Raw genomic sequence first — 22839 nt, forward strand, 5'->3', positions numbered from 1 at the left:
TAAAGCTCTCTGGGCAGATAGAAGGTGTTTTTTCACTTTAAGACCCCGTCCACACGTAGCCGGGTATCTGCTAAATCGAAGATATTTTTCTACGTTTTGGCCTGTCATCCACATGAAAACACATCAAAAACGAATATTTAAAAAAACTCCGGGCAAAGTGAAGATTTTTGAAAACTCCGTGTATGCCTTTTCGTGTAGACAGAGATAACCGGAGTTTTGCGTTTTAGAACGTCACAATCTGCGCCAAAAAAACATGACAACAAATCTGCCCTGATGTCAAACGTGCGACCTTTGTTTACTGCAGAAGCCAGATTAAGCATGGACTTAAACTAGCCGCACACCACGGCGATCCACGCGGTACCGAACCGACCCATTTCAGAGCCGACTCCCGAAAGGGCACGCACATATCCCCCGACTGTTGACGAGTGCAGTCGCGATTGAAGCGACACGTGACAACTTAATAGCTTTGTGATTGGCTATTGGATATAGTTACTGTTAAATCCAACACTTGAAGATGCTACAGGCTGAATTACAAATGACACAACACGGAATATGTAGCGCACTATCTAGGCTGCATGAGCTATTATTCCCAACCTTAAATAGTGCACTTATATAGGGGAGTTAAAGCGATTTGGAATTCAGCCACACAACTTGAGCAGAGTGGCTTTCCAGCCCACTGTGTCTATGGATAAAGCTTCAGTCTATGGAATTACAGTATATACCTGCATTAGGTGCTACCAACACATATTTCTCGCGCTAGAAATTGTGTTTAATGATGTCATGTGTTATATGCGAAAGATATGATTGGCTATTGCTAGCGACTCTCGCCGATCAGTCTGGCTCCCGATTAGTTTTTCGAATCGGCTGTGAGATGAGTCGGTACCATCGAAAACTAGTCTTTACGCCTGACTCGCGACTTCAGTTGGCTCGGTACGCTGAAAATCGGCGTAGTGTGCGGCTAGCTAAAGAGTAATGGATCGGAGTAGTGCCTTGAAAGCGTTAATTATTGTGCAGGTGCTATTTACATGTTTAATTTTAGAAGCCCAACTACTGCTCCAAGAGCACAGGTGATGTGATTAGGGGGTAGGATTTGGGGAAATAATGCCATCTACAGGTTTGGAATGCTTATGAATGTGATTGAAAACGCAGATGTTCGGTTATGTGTGGAAGGGATTTTTTTCGAAGACGAGGTGGTGTGGATAAAACATTTTTATAAACGGAGGGGGGGGAAATGTTCGGTTTTAAAAATACCCGGCTACGTGTGTACATGGCATAAATTAATGAAGATTTGCCAAAGATTCATTGTGAAAGTCTGAATTTGCAACATCAAATCAAAATTTTCCAGTATCACCATTCAAAAGGTGCTCACTCGATTAAATGTCCAGTTTCAATATCACATGGAATGTGTCGTTCAGTTGGACATTTTTCAAGCAGTTTGTTTTAATCTTGAAAAGCTTGACCGAGTTTGTGGTGACCTTTGCACAAGCATTGATTTTTATTTATTTATTTATTATTATTTTTTTTTCCCCCTCTGGCCTTTTAATAGCTTTTGCCCAGACTGTGATGTCTTCAGTCTGCAAGAGCACAGAAAAACAGGAGAAAGCTGTTCAGCTGCATTTGCCCTTTGTGGCTAAAACCCAATTCCAGACTCTTTGGTCAATACAGCTCCACATAAACTCACACCTTCTAAAAATAAAGGTGTGAGCCGAAGTTAACTCTTCTTCCATGCAGCGATGGCTCGTCTAACATAAACATACACACTCATGTCCAGCACGCGCCACCCAGGCCATGTTAAACAAATCACCCTCTAAAAGAAACGCAGAGAGGATTTTGGGCTTATACTGACACTGTACAATGACAAGATGTTTGGCTTCCATCTCAGACACATGGGCTGGAGTGCAAGAGTGGGAGTCTGCACTGTTCCCATACTGTTCTGGGCTCTGCTTGGTCAGAACTCAGAGCAAGTCAGAAGGTCAGCGTTTTCCATCTGATGTGTGAGGCACAGTAATACAGTGTGGTAATGAGGGAATGAAGGAATGGGAAATAATAGAAGCTTCGCTTCATCAACCCCGTCAGTGATTGGGGACACTTCAGTAGACTTTCTCACGCTACATTATCTGTATTAGCCATCACTGTCTGAATAAAGGAGAGACAAGAGCACTCTGATGTACTAACATAAGGGCAAGAACAGTTCAGGGATGATTCCAGTTCAAAAATCTGATTGGTTGAGCTGATTTGAAGTTCTTGCAAAATACTAGATATATGTGCAATTCTGTATTAATGGACAAAGTTTGAAACCAATTCATGTTACACATGTGATGTCTGCTAAAGTGATGTCTGGCTGCAAAAAGTTTGAGAATCCCTGCCTTAGAAGGTATAAACCTTGGCAACTTGGCATCAACATTCTATAATGCAAGTAAATTATTAACAGAATTGCATATTTTCAGGTGAGAATATTTAAATAATATTGGCTGGCATTGAATGGTATATCAGATATATTCCATTCAGCTAGCTCAGAACTCGTCTTTGACTTGTTCAATATCATGCTAGCTGAATGGAATATATCTGATATGCCACAAAAAAAGCCAGCCAATATTATTATTATTATTATTATTATTATTATTATTATTATGCATTCTCATTAAACATAAAAATTCTCTCAAAATCTTCTGTATTTAACGAAGCAAACCTGACAGCCATGTTTGTTTACAAATTGCCACAGTCGCTCGCTAGCGTGGAAGTTTTACATGTAATACGTATCTTATGGGGGCGGCACGGTGGTGTAGTGGTTAGCGCTGTCGCCTCACACCAAGAAGGTCCGGTTCCGAGCCCCTTGGCCTGCGAGGGCCTTTCTGTGCGGAGTTTGCATGTTCTCCCCGTGTCCGTGTGGGTTTCCTCGGGTGCTCCGGTTTCCCCCACAGTCCAAAGACATGCAGGTTAGGTTAACTGGTGACTCTAAATTGACCGTAGGTGTGAATGTGAGTGTGAATGGTTGTCTGTGTCTATGTGTACCCCGCCTTTCGCCCGTAGTCAGCTGGGATAGGCTCCAGCTTGCCTGCGACCCTGTAGAAGGATAAAGCGGCTAGAGATAATGAGATGAGATGAGACGTATCTTATGGCATTTTCAATTCACCATGACAGTTTACTGCAGGTGCCACCAGCAAACAAAGAAATGCTTCTGCGCATGCGCAGCAGAAAACTTTCTCATTGAATATTCGCATCAGCTCTGATGTGTGACATCGTGTTGTCTTGACAACCATGCAATATCATAAACCATATTCAACACTCATCCTCCATTGGGAAAAGTGATGTAATACACGTCGGATAAGTGATATGCTAGCAATATTGCATGCTATCAAACCAAATGAGTGACACCCACTAGAAGGGAATAGAACACTTTTATTCCATCAAAAAAGTGTCTTGTATGTATGTATAATAATTGCATCTCAAACATTAGGAATCATGAGTCTTATCTTTGTGTGCTTGGTTTTCCAGAGCCCAAACAGCATGCCGTGCAACAGCTAATAATAGGATCCTTTTTGGGAAAAATTCATCTGGTTGAGCTGCTCTTCCGCTTGTAACCCTTCACACTGGAGCACTCTGGCTGCTGACCTCAGCACACACTGAGTAATCATTCAGATAGAGCATGGAGTAAGCCACTGACCAGTTGGTACTCGATAAACAACTTCCTGTGCTTCAGAGAAAGTGAGATGTATTATTTCAGGCAATATCTCGGTCGCTGATTATAAATAAAAATGACATTTTTATATTTTATTTAGAACAGGATGTTATTATTTTTATGATTAAATCAGTGAAGTAATCCCCCCCACACGTACTAAGGAAGGCGGCATGGTGGTGTCGTGGCTAGCATTGTTGCCTCACAGCAAGAAGGTTCTGGGTTCAAGCCCAGCGGTCGGTGGGGGCCTTTCTCTGTGGAGTTTGCATGTTCTCCCTGTGTCTGCATGGGTGTGCTCTGGTTTCCCTCAGTCCAAAGACATGAAGGTCAGGCTAAATGGTGGCTCTAAATTGTCCATAGGTGTGAGTGTGAATGGTTGAGAGGAGAAAACCTCTATAATAATCCAATAGAAGGCAACAGGAAACCACTACTGTAATGTTCCCCAGAGACTTTGATGGCTGAAGCCATCAGAGCGGCCACGTCACTGTAGTGATATGCCAAAATGGATGGATGGTACTAAGGAAAGTGTTTCAACCAGATTTTGTCTGTACTGTATTGTCAGTAGAGTGTAGTCAAAAAAAGTCAACTGGTATTCCCAGGCAGTCTTCCACCAAGTACTAACTAGGTTAAGGTACACTGGGTAGTGCCAATCTCTGTTTATAGCCCTTCGGCCTTTCACATATTACATAACTAGGGTTACAGTGGGGGTCTGGTCCTCTGGTAGCTGCAAGAGCTTGATGCCCTACTCACATCTGTATTACGGCGTGCCTCACCAGGTGGCAGTAGGTACCATTTTTATGATGGTCTTTGGTATGATCCGATCACGATTCACTTGGCCAACTTGCTTGGCAATAGAGTATGTCACATTATTTTTGTTGTCGGGCAGACCTCTTTCTAATTTGTATTGATAAAGGTTTTAAAATCTTATATATATTCTATGAGAATCCTTTATTTAAAACGTTCAAATCAGCAACCCACTGATATAACCAAACTGCTGCATTCTTATTCTGTGATGTTTTTCCAGGCTTGTACTGCAGCTTCTTTCAGTTTTTTTTTTTTTTTTTTGGGGGGGGGGGGGTTTCTCCCCTCAGCCTGTTCTTCAGAAGGTGATATACCTGCTTACTTGGGTTAAAATCTGGTGATTGATTTGGCCAGTCTAAAACCTTCCACGTTTGTCCCCTGATGAAGTCCTTTGCTGTGTTGGCAGTGTGTTTTGGGTCATAATCTTGCTGCATGATGAAATTCCAATTAGATTGATTGATTGCATTTCTCTGTAAATTGGCAGACAATGTTTCTGCAGACTTCTGAATTCATTCTGCTGCTACCATCATGAGGTACATCATCAATAAAGATTAGCGAACCCATTCCAGAATGTTTTGGCTCATGAGAAGATCCTTTCTTTGTTCACACTTTGGCCTTTCCATTACGTTGGTAGATGTTTTGTTAGATGTTTTCCTTGGCTGACTCATTTGATATCTGGTTGTTTGTACACCAGTGGATTCTTTCTTTTTCAAGACATTCCAAATTGCTATATTGGCTATGCCAATACAATGTGCAAAGGCTCTGATCAATTTTCCCTCTTTTCTCAGTTTTAAAAAGGCTTGCTTTTCTCCTATAGACAGCTCTCTGGTCTTGATGTTGGTTTACCCTTTTTAACAATAGATGCAATCTTCACAGGCGAAACTCAGGCTACGTTTACATTACGTCGAATCAGCGGATCATCAGATTAATGTTCTTAAAATGATTCGCGTTTACACTAAAACCGTTAGCCGTGCACACAGCAACACCAATACGCGGATACGCTCGGCTCCGCAGGCATCCTGCGCTCCAAATCACTCCGCCCTGAACAGCGAGTGCCCTCTGGAGGGTGTGCACTCCGGCCCTGCGCAGCTCACAGAGCGCGCGAGTGAAGTGAACAAGCCACGATTCGGGACTGAGCCGCTGTGTGTGTGATCCCAGCACATATCACTTATTACTTGCAAGTGGAAGGATGGCAAGCCTAAAGACAATCATAACTACACAATGGGCAGTATTTGCATCAGTATTTGCAGTATTTTCATACTTTTATACTCTTTAATGAAAGGTGATACAAGGCGGAAGTCTGCGCCGTTTTTCAGCAGTCGCGTCACATGACCAACGCCAGCGAATCAGGAAGGTGGATGTCACAATGACGTTGTCCAATGAGACGCCAGCTAGAGCTCAGCACAGCGTATTCGCGTATTCTCAATGTTTACACAGCACCGGAGCTGATACGATCTAGATTGAATACGTGGACGCTGGCGGATTCCCGTTTCCCCGCTTTTTCAGGGGGGTTAATGTAAACGGACAGTGCATCCGCGAAGAAAACGAGACAGATACGGTCTAGTGTAAACGTAGCCTCAGAGTACTGTAGATAAACAAGAGTAGACAAGAATAGACATTCAGGGCTACTGATTGTTTATATGATCTAACAAGGCACACCTGGGCAACAAAAGACACTTGTCCGTTGTGTGTTCCAATATTTTTTGATCACTTGAAAAATGGGTGTGCTCAAACAAAAGGTGTCCATATTCTAAGTTGTTTAACACATCTACATGTACTTGAAAGCTGAAATTCTGATCTATTGTCTCATTTTATTTTTCATATATCTTTTGATCTCAAACCCAAATGTCTTCAGTGTAGAATAAAAACAAATTAATTGGCCTTGCTGTTGCAGTACTTTTGGAGGATACTGTAGTTGTTTTTCTAGTACCGTATAATGCACAATATACTATTTACATGGTAGTCTGTGACTGTCTATAACACACTTTGACATCTTGACATTTAAGAACTTCCCCAAAACAATGTCAAAATCCAGTTTAACAAATGTGGCTATAAGTTTTTATGGTTGTATTTAGCTGTTTGTATTTTATTTATTGTTGTACATATTTAATTAAGGCGGCACGGTGGTGTAGTGGTTAGCGCTGTCGCCTCTCAGCAAGAAGGTCCAGGTTCGAGCCCCGTGGCTGGCGAGGGCCTTTCTGTGTGGAGTTTGCATGTTCTCCCCGTGTCCGCGTGGGTTTCCTCCGGGTGCTCCAGTTTCCCCCACAGTCCAAAGACATGCAGGTTAGGTTAACTGGTGACTCTAAATTGACCGTAGGTGTGAATGTGAGTGTGAATGGTTGTCTGTGTCTATGTGTTAGCCCTGTGATGACCTGGCGACTTGTCCAGGGTGTACCCCGCCTTTCGCCTGTAGTCAGCTGGGATAGGCTCCAGCTTGCCTGCAACCCTGTAGATCAGGATAAAGTGGCTAGAGATAATGAGATGAGATATTTAATTAAAGGCAGCACAGTGGTGTAGTGGTTAGCACTGTTGCCTCACAGCAAGAAGGTTCTGGGTTCAAGCCCAGTGGCCGGCGAGGGCCTTTCTGTGCGGAGTTTGCATGTTCTCCTCATGTCTGTGTGGGTTTCCTCTGGGTGCTCTGGTTTCCCCTACAGTCCAAAGACATGCAGGTTAGGCTAATTGGTGGCTCTAAATTGACTGTAGGTGTGAATGTGAGTGTGAATGGTTGTTTGTCTCTATGTGTCAGCCCTGTGATGATCTGGTGATTTGTCCATGGTGTACCCCACCTCCTACCCATAGTCAGCTGGGATAGGCTCCAGCTTGCCTGCGACTCTGCACAGGATAAGTGGTTACAGATAATGGATGGATGGATTGATATTTAATTAATTGCATTAAATTAAAGCAATATATACCAGTTGTTTTTAGGCAGTCAGTTTGTTGATGTCTTTCAGCTGATTAAATATTTAAATGTAATTTTCTCCCTTTTACACTTTTGGGAATAAACAGACTTTAACTTTCGATTGATTTTCAGATCAGGAAAGAACCTTGTCTGTTTTCAAAACTTTACATAATAACAAAACTTTACCTGTTTTTTTGTAGAGAAGTAACATCACACATCGAATCCTAATGTTTTGCACTAAATGCAAATGACCATTAAGTCATAAATCACATCAGAACAACCACTGAGTTTAAACCTAAATTTTATATCAAGCTTAACCCCACTAGGAATTATTTTTAAGATATTCTTGTTGACTTTCTCTCACGACTCAGAAATGAGTAACATCTGGGTCACATTGGTGGGAGAGAAAGGGGACAATAAGAAATGGATTTTTAAATCAGAAAGCACTTTTCATGATTAGCAAGCACAAGCGTGTTTCAACATAGCAAATGAAAAGATCTGTTTTGTAATATATAATAATTTTGTAAAGATTTTATTGTCTGCCTTTTTTGGACAGACAGGAAATGGGGAAGGCATCTTAAACAGAATGTGCTTTTAATTTAGTGCAGTGCTTAGTGCAGTATTAATAGTGCACTACATCTCAGTGAGTTTCCAGATGTGAGCATAGAAGTCACACTAAAAGTGCATGGCCGTTTAAGATGCAGTTTTGTCTTTCATCAGTTTCCCCTGGTGCTCACAAAGTATTTTGAGCATGTTGTTAATGAGAAAGAGCTATTAGTTAGAAAAATAGGAACAAGACAGGAAAGTGACAGATGTTCCAACTCTGCAGTCATGGGATGGGTGTTGTGTTTTTGTTACTGTTGTGTTGTGTTGACTGTACTGTAGGTTCCATGTAAAGGGTGTGCGCCATCCTTTTATGTTTATGGTATCGTTAATACGCGTGTTCACAAGCCAAAATGATAAGATGCTGCAGCAGGCTTACTGCATACACACACGTATTGGCTGTCCGGCTACTGCTCGTATTCATTAATAGGGTATCCCTGTACTCACTATAGACCCTTTTCACTCACGTGACCTTCGTAAACGCGACCGCCATTTTGGACATGAAGAAATAACGGTTTATGGCACAGACCCTTTCGGTTCTCGCTCATCTAGCTGCTACAATGACTGCTTAGACTGCAACAATAATACCTAACACACATTTAAGTATCCGTCGTAAAGACGTGAAACTCGTCGAGTGACGAGTGTGTTCATTGATAAGCTAACACAATCTAAAAGTAGACATACCATCACACTGCCCTGGCGCTGTGTACAGTTTACCTTCTATGGTTTGTGCACTCACTATTTGCCATTACTTTCTCCAACCCAGTGTTCGAACTATGCCGATATTTTCGGGGGGTCCCTTTTTTTCCCTTGGGGGGGGGGTGCTTGTGCTTGTCTCAGAGCGCGGATCTCCAAACACATGAGAAGCCTATCTTACGCACATATCACGCGGACTCCACACCTCCACACACGCATCGCGTCTGAAGTCATAACTCATCAGGGGAAATCGTGTCCGCATTGGCATGTTCAAAAAACAACCTCGCGTCAACAATGATACCACACGCAAGAAAAAAAAAAAACAGTCAGGCTACTCAACACATCTGATCCACAGCAGCACCAAAGCATCACTGGAAATCATGTCAACAACCAATCTTCCATTTCAACACGCGTCAACAAACAAATGGCACCACAAACATGAACGAATCGGTCAGGCTACCGATTCCAAACCCACAGCAGACGAATAATTAAATGCATCTTACCTTAAAGCAGAATCGACCACAAAGGAAGTCTGTTGGCACACTTCCTTTCTACTAGTTTGTGTCCCCAACCTGGCAGCAGCAGTCGTTGTCATATCGGTTTATTTTATCTTTGATGTAAACACAACACTTCGGATATGCAAATGCTTCCCATTACACACGATTGCTATGTCAATAAACATCATTTTGCCAATATTTTAGAGACCATCCATCTTCTCCGTCGGTCAGCATCTGTCGGGATCCGATAAAATGATAAATCTTGCCTTGTGTGTTGATGGTTACTACATCCAGGTGCACAACAATATAATGGCATGATGGAAGTCTTGCTGAAAGTAAAAACTTTCTTTGATGGCTATATTCTTTTCGATGCTTCGCCGTCGTTCCTCGTTGTTGGCTGTGGTAGACTACTGGTAGTTCATGTCCAAAATGGCGGCTGCGTTTGTCGTGACATCACGTGGGAAGGGTCTATACCCTGTGGATGTACGTGGGACATGTGCTGTTTGGGGGCTGAACCTCACTTTGATTTTTACGACAGCGGCTGGATTGGTCTGTGAGAGATGTTGATTTTTGCAACGGCTCTGAAGAAAATCTGCTTGAAATCCCCTGAGTCTTGGGAACTAAGACTTATTAGAGGACTTGGTCACATTCAACTCACACAATCTTTGTATCGTTATCTCAGTCTGTTAGACTCAGGAGCTCAGATTGAATAATTAATTGCATGAATTGAGAAGGGGTACAGGTGTTCCCATTAAAGTGAATGGTGAGTGTATAATTACATATATGCAACTGACACTGTTTTAAATAAGAAAAGGTTAAGGTATAAGGCTAGGGTAAGAGTTATGTGTAACAGCAATAATGAGCTGCATTAGTAATTATGCCAATGGAAGGTCGTTACAAGGATAGAAAGTTGTGTGTGTGTGTGTGTGTGTGTGTGTGTGTGTGTGTGTGTGTGTGTGTGTGTGTTCCCTGCAATACATTGGCATCTCATCCTAGGATCTATTTCTATTTGCACCCAGTATTCTCAGGACAGGCTCTGGATCTGCCATGGCCTTGACCAGAATAAAGTGCTTACTGAAGATGGGATCAGGACACTTCATCCAATAGTTGAGACATTTCATCCAAAGCCTTTTTCATACGCACTATCAATTATTACCTCACCCCCTAGTGGGACGGCAAGGTATTGTGATCACCCTGGCTGTGTGTGTGTGTGTCCCACCCCAGATTTTCGCTCATAATTCAGCAACGATTGGATGGATTGACATGAAATGTATTGGGTTGATGTATCATGATCATAGGAACCCATTCAATTAATTATGTTGTGGTGAAAAGCAAAAAGAAGAGAAAGAAAAAGAAAGAGTACTTTCACATATATATTTTCCGAACAATTATGCTTTATGAGAAAAGGATGAACCATGATTTGTACAGCTCTGTTTAATAATACTAGTGCCACACTGCCTGTCTTTAATGATGCCCTTGAAAATTGATAAAGCAATGTATTGTAACCCTACAAAAATATATTCAATTAGAGTAATGGAAGAAGCAAATAAGAAAATAGTGCATGAATATAATCTGAATGACCCCCTTCTAGCCAAGAGGAAATCATCGTTATGCTGCGGGGGTGAGGTCTGCTATCTCTGATTGCCTTGTTTTATATGTGGTGACAACATGTGCGACAAGATCAAGATATAAACAAACCATAATTCATTTAAGGGAGTGCATTAAGCAGGTTTATGACTGTGTCTCCCCATAATAAATGGAAATAAACAATTTTTGTAAAGCAAACGAGTGCCGTAGTATGAGCGCTTCGACACAAAAGAGCGGTGTAAGGAATGTAAACAAGTAGACCCTTACCATTACAGGCTGCTCTCCGAGCTTTGAGTCCAGTAAAGCTGTTTAATTCATCATATAGCCAGTCTAAATAAGGCGTGCACGCAGTCCAGAGCGCGCCCGAGAGTCCTGCGTGAAGAAGGGGTTTTGTCTAATATTTCTTGGATTTTACATGAATACTAGGTAGGAACCCATCGTTTTGAACACACTCGCCGAGAAAGGCGAGTCTGAGTCGATCTTTACTTGCCATTAGATTTCACAACGCGTGTGTGGCGGGTGGTTAAACTACACATTGCAAAAATGTGTTTTGCTTCAGTCAAATTCCATTGAGAATGCCTCCTTTTTTCAAACAAACAAATACCTGAAATATAAAATAATTGATAATGCGTATGAAAAAAGCTTTGGAATAGTTAAGAAATGTCTTAACTATTGGACAAAATGGGGGGGCGTCGTGGCTCAGGTGGATAAGACGCCATACCATAAATCCGGGGACCCGGGTTTGATTCCGACCTGAGGTCATTTCCCGATCCCTCCCCGTCTCTCTCTCCCGCTCATTTCCTGTCTCTACACTGTCCTATCCAATAAAGGTGAAAAAAGCCCCCAAAAAAAATCTTAAAAAAAAAAAAACTATTGGACAAAATGGTTGTTGGATGAAGTGTCCTGTATCCCTGAAGATGAAAGAATGAGTCAATTAGAAAATTAAGCTAAACTCGACCATAGTGCAGTCCCTTGTGTTTATCTAATTGCAGAAGCCAAAATTCATGATCACAATTAAAAAAGACAATAACTTGTACAGTGCTGTTGTAATGCTGGAACATCTGAACGGTATGTAATAAATTTAGAGATGTGGAGGTATGCACAAGAGAGAAGGGGAATGAAAGTCAGTTGGAGTAAGATGGAGTACATGTGTGTGAATGAGGGTGAGGACAGTGGAGTGGTATAGCTACAAGGAATAGTGGTGGTCAAAGCAGATGAGTTCAAATATCTGGGGTCTACTGTACAAACTAATGGCAAGTGCAGAAGAGAGTGCAAGCAGGTTGGAATGGATGGAGGAGAAGACGATGTCAAGAGTGATTTGTGACAGAAGGTTGCCAGCAAGAGTGAAAAGGAAAGTGTATGGTTTGGTGACAGTGGCACTGAGAAAAAGACAGGAGGCTGAACTGGAGGGAGCAGAGTTGAAGATACTGAGATTTTCATTGGGAGTGACAAAGTTGGACAGGATTAGAAATGAGAATATTAGAGGGACAGGACATGTAGGATGGCTTGGAGACAAAGTGAGAGAGGCGAGATTGAGATGGTTTGGACACGTACAGAGGAGAGATCCAGGGTAGATTGGGAAAAGAATGCTGGAGATGGAGTTGCCAGGTAGAAGACCAAAGATGAGATTTATGGATGTGGTGAAGGAGGACATGAGGACAATTGGTGCGACAGATTAAGATATGGAGGACAGGAGGAGATGGAGGAATATTATCTGCTATGGTGACTCCCAACAGGAACAGGCAAAAGAAGAAGAAGATCTGAATGGTCTGTAATGATTGTTTGATGTCTTTTACCAACTGAATGAACAAACTGAGCAAACTAGCCTTTACCTCATCACTGTTTTAGAAAAGTTTCATGACTATGATTAAATAAAGGTAAAAATGTGTTAATTGAGTCTTGCGTGGTATAGCTACAAGGAATAGTGGTGGTCAAAGCAGAGGAGTTCAAATATCTGGGGTCTACTGTACAAACTAATGGCAAGTGCAGAAGAAAAGTGAAGAAGAGAGTGCAAGCAGGTTGTAATGGATGGAGGAAGCCCTTGATTTTGTGTCTCAGCCTTGAGGATGCTTATTATACTGTGTTAATGGACTGCTTTATGTTCACATCAGGATAATATTTGCAGTTAAGCTGCTCAAAAGTTTATACAGTTGAAGAAACTGTTGTGTTTGCTGGGGAGAGGGACATCCTTGTGCTTTCACATGAGCACAAATCTGTGTGAACAGATGTCATGTGGTGTGTTAAACATTCCGAAGTCTAATGTGCTCTCTCTCTGTCTCTCTCTCTCTCTCTCTCTCTCTCTCTCTCTCTTGCTCGGTCACTTTTCTTAGACTCACTATAGTGATGGAGAATACATAATCAGACAGGGTGCTAGAGGAGATACCTTCTTCATCATCAGTAAAGGAAAGGTATGATTTCTCTTCGACACATAGGCATGACTATATTATATTTTGTGAGATTTGACTTTCTTAATGCACTAATTCAAATCTTCAGGACTCAAAGATGGTGCTTTTGTGATAACAGGTGAATGTTACCCGGGAGGATTCACCCAATGACATTGTTCATCTGCGTGGTTTGGAGAAAGGGGACTGGTTTGGAGAGAAAGCTCTTCAGGGGTAAGTAAATGTGCACGTCATAACCCCTGTAGAGAGAAGTGTCAGAAAAAAAAAGAATAATATGGGTGGTGGCCTGGTAAAACCTTTCACACGGTGAAATTTGTACCGTTTCTGTAAGGATAGCCTGTGAGACACTATTATGGTCCTAGGAGGCCACCGTAGCTGTGTACTGTAACGTCATCCTATGTTGAATAAAGTTAGTCGAATACTTGCTATCAATGGAATCAGTCACGTATCTTTACATGGTACCAGGAGTAAAAGTATAAAGTAGTTATTATCTGTGTGAGAAGACGGGATGGATGTCATAAAACCACCAGAAGCATTGAAGCTCACAGGAAATGTAGACCATGCGTGGAAACAGTTTAAACAGGCGTTTCAACTTTATTTGACTGCAACTGGCGCCAACGACAAGAGTGGTAGAGTGGTGAGAGGAAAGTGGCATTGCTACTCACGATAGCAGGGACACAAGCGATAGAAATATACAATACGTTTGAGTTTGCAGATAATGCTGATCAAAATAAACTGAACAAAGTTCTGGAGCACTTTGATGCATACTGCAGTCCGAAAAAGAATGAGGTGTACGAGAGACATGTTTTTCGTTGCTGCCTACAACAGCAAGACAAATCGTTTGACTCATATGTGACTGATCTAAGGCTGAAAGTGCAATCCTGTAACTATGGCGACATGCAGTCATCCATACTATGTGATCAGATAGTCTTGGGAGTATACAATAAAAAGGTGCGGGAACGCCTGCTAAGGGAGGACAGTCTGAAATTAGAAGATGCAATCAGAATTTGCAGAGCTAGCGAACAGACAGAGAAGCAGATTAAGATTTTTGGAAAACCATCCGATACTACTCAAACATCAGCGGGCGTAGACAGGGTGGTCAGAGCTCGTGCACCTCGCTCTGAGGGGGAACATTCAAGTAATGCATGTGAAGCAGGGTCAGACTACGTCATGAACTGTAGGCGCTGCGGTGGGAAACATCGCTTCAGACAATGCCCTGCATATGGGAAAATCTGCTCGAAGTGCAGGGGAAAAAATCATTTTGCAAAAGTGTGCCTATCTGCTAGTAAAAAAAAGAAACAAATTAATATGATGGAAGAGAGTGAGCCAGGCTATGAGGAGGATGACATATTCTATACTGACACTGTCACTGTGGAAAATGAAGTCACTTCAACACTTGAAGTAAGTGTGGACACAATAAATGCAGACAGGTGGATTGTACCACTTACAGTGAATGGCACAGAGATTCACATGAAACTTGACACAGGAGCTATGGCAAATCTTATCACAATGAAAGACTTCAATGCCCTGCATCACAAGCCAGTCATAGAAAACAAAAAAGTGGGACTGAGAGCTTACAATGGACAAATGATTGAAACGTGGGGTGTCTGCAGGCTACAAGTTCAGAACAAACACATCAAGAGAAGTCTAACTTTTGTGATAGTGCCAAAAGGGAAAGACTCCCTACTGGGAGATCAAGCTTGTGAGGAAATGGGCCTTGTTAAGCGCGTTCTACAGGTCGCCAAGACAGAGAGTAAAGTGCAGTCACCGCAGATGAAAAACACAAGAGTCACCACATCACAGGCAGACGGCTGGGAAGCGCAGTATCCCAACATTTTTGATGGCATAGGGGTGCTGCCGTTCACATACAGCATCAAACTAAAGGATACGGCTAGACCTGTGGTGCATGCTCCACATCGAATTCCTGTTCCGCTGAGACGAGATCTCCGCAAAGAGCTGGACAGAATGGTGTCACTAAATGTCATTCAACCCACCAAGGGAGCCACGAAGTGGGTCAACTCAATGGTCTGCGTAAGAAAGCCAAATAGAGCTCTCAGGATCTGCACGGACCCAAAGGACCTCAATGAAAATATCCTCAGAGAACAATATCAAATTCCTAAGAGGGAAGAGATCCTGAGTGAGATGGCTGGGGCACAGTGGTTCACAAAACTTGATGCATCACATGGATTTTGGCAGCTGCAAATTGGCAGTGCAAGTGCAGAGCTGTGCACCTTCAACACGCCCTTTGGGCGCTACAGCTATCAGAGACTCCCATTTGGTATTTCTTCAGCTCCAGAAATTTTTCACTGTGCAATGGAGAATGTGTTTGAAGGACTAGAGGGGGTCAGGGTTTATACTGATGATGTCATCATATGGGCAGAGACCCAAGAACAGCTCAACAGCAGAGTGCACAGTGCACTACAGAGAGTCCAACAGTACGGACTCAGACTGAACAAGGAGAAATGCCAGTTCAGCACACAAGGAGTCACGTTCCTTGGAGATCAACTGACACCGGCAGGAGTGCAGCCGGACATGAACAAAATCAAAGCCGTGACTGACATGCCCCAGCCAACGGACAAGAAGGCAGTACAAAGAGCATTAGGGATGGTGAACTACATGGGAAGGTTCGTGCCCAATCTCGCCACAAAGACTGTTGCTCTTCGCCAGCTACTGCAGTCAAACACAGAGTGGTCCTGGCACCAGGCACATGACAGAGTGGAAATAAATCAAGGACATTTTAGTCACAGAGCCAGTGTCGGCCTTTTTTGATCCAAGTAAGAAGACACGAATCTCCACGGATGCCTCAAAAGAAGGACTGGGGGCCGTCTTGCTGCAGGATCATAATGGGGCTTGGAAACCAGTGGCCTATGCTGCACGATCCATGACAGAAACTGAGAAAAGATACGCACAGATAGAAAAAGAGTGTCTGGGGCTCCTCTTTGGCTGTGATAAGTTTCACTCCTATGTTTTTGGCTTGCCACACATTGAACTTGAGACTGACCACAAGCCACTCATAATGATTAGCAAAAAGCACTTGAATGAGATGACACCACACATCCAGCGTATGATGATGCGCCTTCAGAAATACACTTATGAGCTGTCATACAAGCCGGGGAAATACCTGATAGTTGCAGATGCTCTGTCAAAGGCCAGCCCAGCGCAGGGGCTGAACACAGACGGCCCAGAGGAATATGAAGCCATAAGAGGCCATGTGGATGCCATGGTGGAAGCTCTACCTGTGAGCTCTACCCTGAAAGAGAAAATAGTAATGGAGACTGCAGTGGACCACCAGCTCCAGAAAGTGATATGGCACATGAGAAATGAGTGGCCAAAGCAAGCGTGCCCGCAGTACTACTCATTCCAGGATGTATTGGCAGTAGCTGGTGGCCTGTTGCTGAAAGGTGACCAAATAGTCATTCCAACAAAACTGTGGAAGGAGGTCCTACGAATGCTGCATAAAGGGCACTTGGGCATAGAGAAAACAAGGAGACTAGCCAGACAGACTGTTTACTGGCCAGGCATGAATCGTGACATAGCAGAGCTGATCAATGACTGTGCAACTTGCCTTACTTACCATAACAGACAGCAAAAAGAACCTCTGCTCACAGAAATGAGGGTAGAACACCCTTGGGAAAAAATTGGGACAGACCTGTTCCACTTCAAAGGGAGAGAGTATCTACTGATGATCGACTACTACTCCAACTATCCTGAGATGGCTCTGCTCACGAGCATAACAGCAACGGGAGTAGTTAAACATATGAAGTCCAGCTTTGCACGACATGGCATTCCAGAAACTGTAGTCTCAGACAATGGGCCTCAGTATGCCAGCCAGGAGTTCAAGCAGTTTGTCAGCGAGTATGGATTTGAACATGTCACAGTAAGCCCACACTTCCCACAGGCAAATGGCAAGGCTGAGAAGGGTGTCCAAATAGTGAAAGGTCTTCTGACAAAGGGAACAGAGAATGGTAAGGATCCTTATTTGGCGCTACTGGCTTATAGAGCAGCATCTCTGGCTTGCGGGAAGTCTCCAGCTCAACTGCTCATGGGCAGACGACAACAGACACAGATCCCAGCAGTAAAGAAATGAGTCACCACACCTGTGCTTGAGACCATGAAAAAACTAAAGGAAAAACAAAAGAGATACTTTGATCGCACTACAAAGGCAATGCAACCTCTACAGGCTGGCGACAGAGTCAGAGTTTTCAACACAGAAAGACAGGACTGGCAGCACGCTGGAACAGTGCTGAATGAAGTGGCTCCGAGGTCCTACACAGTCCAGACAGACACGGGGGCTGTGGTCCGACGAAACAGGTTACAGCTACTCAAAACACAGGGACACTCAAGAGAGGCCAGCAGTACAGTTCCTGCAAGAGAGGAGCACAGGGACAAAGATGCACAGCATGGAACAGTAACAGACAATCAGCCAGGTACTTCAGAGGAGCATACACCTGTCATGACAGAGCCAGAGGCGGCTCCACTGAGAAGGTCAGAGCGCAATAGAAAAGCCCCTGAAAGACTTGATCTATAGCAGACAGTGACATGGACTAAAGAGTGTAAATGCTGTAAGCTTATTATTACACAGTTGAGCTATCTTAAGTTTGTTGCTTTAAAAAAAAAGAAAAAAAAGGAAATGATCAGTTCAAACTGTTAGTATCAGGTCATGAGTTCTGTTTAATGTCAGGTAATGGGTAGAGCCTTACACTGTTGAGTTTCATGTTCAGGTTAGGCTACAGGAATCGAGACACCAAGGTCGGTCTTCCATGAGGCGGTGGTAAAGACCGTCCTCCTACGGTGTGCTAAGTACTGGCAACCTCTGGCACCAGAAGATTATTTATTATTATTTGTTTTACAAGAGTACACAGGGGACCTTTTTTTGTTTACAGAATAAGGGAGATGTAAGGATAGCCTGTGAGACACTATTATGGTCCTAGGAGGCCACCATAGCTGTGTACTGTAACGTCATCCTATGTTGAATAAAGTTAGTCGGATACTTGCTATCAATGGAATTAGTCACGTATCTTTACAGTTTCTACAAGTTATAAAAACTATCCATTTTCCTGAATTGAAATGTTTCTTGTTTTTGCATGTATCTCAATGACAGCCTTTTAAAATATGTTTACTCCTAAAAGTGAAAAAGGATTAAATCCCATTTAGAGAATCCCAACCAGCCATAACATTAAACCCGTCTGCCTAATATTGTATAGATCCCCCCTGTGCCGCCAAAATAGCTATGACCCATTGAGGCATGGACTCCACAAGACCTCTGAAAGTGTGCTGTGGTATCTGGCACCAAGACATTAGCAACAGATCCTTTAAGTCCTGTAAGTTTTGAAGTGGGCCCTTCATGGATCAGACTTGTTTGTCCAGTTTATCCCATATGTGCTTGATTGGATTGAGATCTGGAGAATTTGGAGGCCAAGTCAACACCTTGAACTCTGTCATGTTCATCACACCATTCCTAAACAATTTTTGCAGTGTGGCAGAGCACATTATCCTGCTGAAAGAGACCACTGTCATTAGGGAATACGGTTGCCATGAAATGGGGTACTTGGTAATGTTCAGGTAGGTGCTACATGTCAAAGTAACGTCCACATGAATGCCAGGAACCAAGGTTTCCCAGGAGAACATTGCCCCGAGTATCACGCTGCCTCCACCAGCATGCTTTCTTCCTATGGTGCATCCTGGTGCCATCTCTTATCCAGGTAAGTGATGCACATGTACCCAGCCATCCACATGATATAAAAGCCCAAGCTGGGTGGCACAGTGGTTAGCACTGTTGCCTCACAGCAAGATGATTCTGGGTTCAGACTTCACGGCCAATGGGGGCCTTTCTGTGTGGATCTTGCATAGTCTTCCCATGGCTGCGTGGGTTTCATCTCACAGTCCAAAGATATGCAGATTGGGTAAAAATACTCAGCCACTCGGATTGCACAAGCCAGTGCATGCCTTAGTACTGGTCCCAAGTCTGGATAGATTGGGGAGGGTTGCATCAGGAAGGTGTAAAAACCTATGCCAAATCAAATATGCAGATCATGATGATCCGCTGTGGCAACCCCTAATGGGAGCAGCTGAAAGAAGAAGATGATTCGTCAGATCAGGCCACCTTCTTCCACTGCTCCATAGTCCAGTTCTGATGCTCACATGACTATTGCAGGTGTCTTCGGACACCTTTCTGTCATAGCCAGCATTAACTTTTACAGCAGTTTGTGCTACAGGAGCTCTTCTGTGGGATTGGACCATATGGGCTAGCCTTCGTGCCCCATGTGAATCAATGAGCCTTTGACACCCATGTCCCTATCACCGGTTTACCGGTTGTCCTTCCTTGGTCTACTTTTGGTAGGCACTAACCACTGCATCCCGGGAACACTGCACAAGATGTGCCATTTTGGAGATTCTCGGACCCAGTCATCTAGCCATCACAATTTGGCCCATGTCAAAGTCACTCAGATCCTTACACTGTTGCCCATTTTTCCTGCTTCTGACACATCAACTTTGAGAAGTGACTGTTCTCTTGCTGCCTAATATGTCCCACCCCTTGACAGGTGCCATTGTAATGAGATAATTAATGTTATTCACTTTACCTGTCGGTGATTTTAATGTTAATGTTAGCATGTTGGTGATCAGTGTTTAATCTAATCTATTGAGTTTAGATCTCATTTTAAATAATTATAAGCTTACAATGAGAAATGAGTTATCATTTTGATTATCAGCTTCATCCACATAAGTCTCTCTCACGTCACCTGAGGTAAAAGTCACTCACGGAGTTTAAACAAGAGCCTCAGCATCATCTCTTCATGCCACTGATCTCTGTTCACACTAACATTGCTGGGCAAATAATTCCTGATTCATTCAGTCAGTTCAGTTGGCTAAATTTCTTATTATTGTCGTTTTATTAGATCATTTAAACATTTGAGTCATTATCTTAGAAATGATAATTGTTAACTGTCAACAGGAAGAATAATTACACATCAAGCCATAGTCACAGTACTCAACACCTGTCAGCACAAGAACCTTATATTTTAATTAGAACCTTTTCAGACCATTAATGCAGGACTATCAGAGATGTTCTAGTGCTCTCAAAACACCTCATGATGACTTCTTCTACAAGTCCTCAGCATGCTTATTAACAAAACAAAGCCTTGATTGTGGACTGTCGTACAGATGAATTGACTGTATAAACCATCCTATAGCTTCCAGCCAATATTTGTTGCATTTAAAGGGCTGATGACATGAACATGACTCTATGCAATTTCTTAAATAAACTATACAACATGGCAAACATGTTAGATTTCTGTTATAATTACGTGAAAATAAGCTGTTGTTACGCAAATATCCAACTTTTAATTGCACAGCGCAAGAAAACTGGGTCCGTGGCTCGCGGCCATGTTGTGACGTCAGCGGGAGAACATGCTGCGGTTCACTGGCTGTTCTACTCATAGACATCCTATGGTTCTACTCTGGTTCTACTCAATGGAAATGGCGCATGAAAACGCCGGTGAACTCTCTAGTGCTAGCTCTTCCTCTTTTGGGAGTCTAGAATTGTGTTGATCTCTTCCGAATAGAATCTATGATAGCCTACCCTCTTTACCCTTTGCCTCTCGTTGCTAGGCGGCAGTTACATGAAAGCCGCAAGCTTTCACAAGCAAATACATGACTGATATCACGCCGACTTTATGATTACATTTATGATTATCATGTAGAATCTATAGCTCTACGTACCTTTATCTTATGTCGTTTCACAAGACATGTTCTGACAGGAGGACTGTCTTTGGATCCAGCATAGCTACTAGTAGACCCCCTCCAGAATACTGGCAGTGTTGCCAGATTGGGATTTTTCCCGCCCAGTTGAGCGGTTTCAAGTGCATTTTGGTGGGTTTTGAACATATTTTGGGCTGGAAAATGTCAGCAGTATCTGGCAACAGATACTGCTGACATTTTCCAGCCCAAAATATGTTCAAAACCCACCAAAATGCACTTGAAACCGCTCAACTGGGCGGGAAAAATCCCAATCTGGCAACACTGTGTAGGCACTGCTGATGGTAGTAACACATGTTTGTGCTGAACTGAACACCCAAGAGATTCTTTTAAGCTGGGAAGGGTGTCAAAACAATCCAAATCGAAGTGTTCAGAGCACAGGACGGATGTTGGTGAGGGCTCCCACTTGTCACGAGTGCGCCTGACTTGCTTCACCCACTTTGCATGCAGCTCGGGATCTCTGGGAAACTTGAATAAACTTACCCCATCCTTGTAGGTTTTGGAGCAAAAGCCGGCAACACAACGCGAAGGCATAATAACTAATATATATGTATAATAATAATACTAATAATGACAAACTGAACACCTGTCGCATCAACAATAAACTGGTAAGTGAGGAGGAAGGTTCTTTCGCTGACGTCATATAGCTCCTCCTCCTCTTTCGTCTCCTGGGTGCTGCAGCCCTGTCAAATTTGCCCAAATAGCCGCGTTTTTTATCATAACTTGTAAAATAGGCGCCTTCGTGAATTAATATATGGATCATCGGGAATTACTTTTTATGTTATAAAACATCGCCAAAGATGTCAAAAACGTGTCATCAGCACTTTAAAAGCAATTATGTGTTCAATAGGATTGTTTCTTCGAAGTTCAGGCCTAATGGACAGCTTAACTGGAGTAATAATTATCTCAACAATGACGGCACTTTTAGGTGTCCTCAGAAAAATAGGCAGTCTCTGTCTTTACATGACTAGAAGATAGTGGTGGGGGGCATATGATGGCATTAAGGGCACTCATTGAAAAAAGGAACAGCACATTAAAAGATCCAAAGAGATGAGAAGGGTCAGAACAGTCAGACAATTGTCTTTCTACAGGGGTGTTCACACGGCAACTTTTACTCCGGTGTAGCACCGGGGCTGCCCTGGTAGAGCGTTCACACGGTACAAAGTTATACCGGTGTAGCCCCTGAAAGCTGCTTAAACCGGTGCAAATCTAACCCTGCTCGGGAGGTGGTTTAAGAAATTTACTCCGGAGTAAATGCTAGTTTGCGGGGCAGCACCGATGTAAAATTGGACGTCTGAACGCTACAGGAGTAGACTCGCTACGCGTGAGGAGAGTTGATTACATATGGGCATTGCATAATTTGCATCCTGGTATTTTGTGCTTCCAAAATGGCGAATATCAACAACAACAGAACTGCGTGTCTTCCAGTGTTGCCAGACTGGGCGGTTTTGAGTGCATTTTGGCAGATTTGAACATATTTTTGGCTGGAAAACGTCAGCAGTATCTGGCAACACTGGTGTCTTCATCCACGTTGTTTTCCCGGTGCTTGGTGATGCCATGACAACTGGGAAAAGGAAGTACATTTTCACGCATGCGCATATTTCATTTCTGCATTATTACTATCGTATAGCACGGTCGCAAAAACTGCCGTGTGAACGCAAGTGGGGCTGCACCGGTGCTAACACGCTTCTCTCTAGTAAGCAGGTTTGTGACGTGTGAACACTCCACAAAATTTTGTAAGATATATCGCAACAAAATACATCGGTACAGCATCGATGCAAACATGTGCTGTGTGAACACCCCTTACGTGAATTCATGAATAGGTACCATTTGGCCCTTGTAATCAATGTTGTAGTCGAGTCATTAAACCTCGAGTCCGAGTCCAGTCTCGAGCCCCCATTCTTCAAGTCTGAGTCAAGTCCA

General features: G+C 43.1%; 1 protein-coding gene across 1 annotated transcript in view; it reads left to right on the top strand.

The window, feature by feature from the left end:
- The window catches only part of prkg1b (protein kinase cGMP-dependent 1b), a 528001-nt gene that overhangs the window by 378814 nt on the left and 126348 nt on the right, over positions 1–22839 (top strand). Inside the window, exons 6-7 of the mRNA XM_060939567.1 lie at positions 13090–13167; positions 13283–13374. Coding sequence (XP_060795550.1) covers positions 13090–13167; positions 13283–13374 — 170 coding nt within the window. The remainder of the gene's footprint in view (positions 1–13089; positions 13168–13282; positions 13375–22839) is intronic.

The sequence above is a fragment of the Neoarius graeffei genome, chromosome 14, assembly GCF_027579695.1.
Source record: "Neoarius graeffei isolate fNeoGra1 chromosome 14, fNeoGra1.pri, whole genome shotgun sequence".
Lineage (NCBI taxonomy): Eukaryota > Metazoa > Chordata > Actinopteri > Siluriformes > Ariidae > Neoarius > Neoarius graeffei.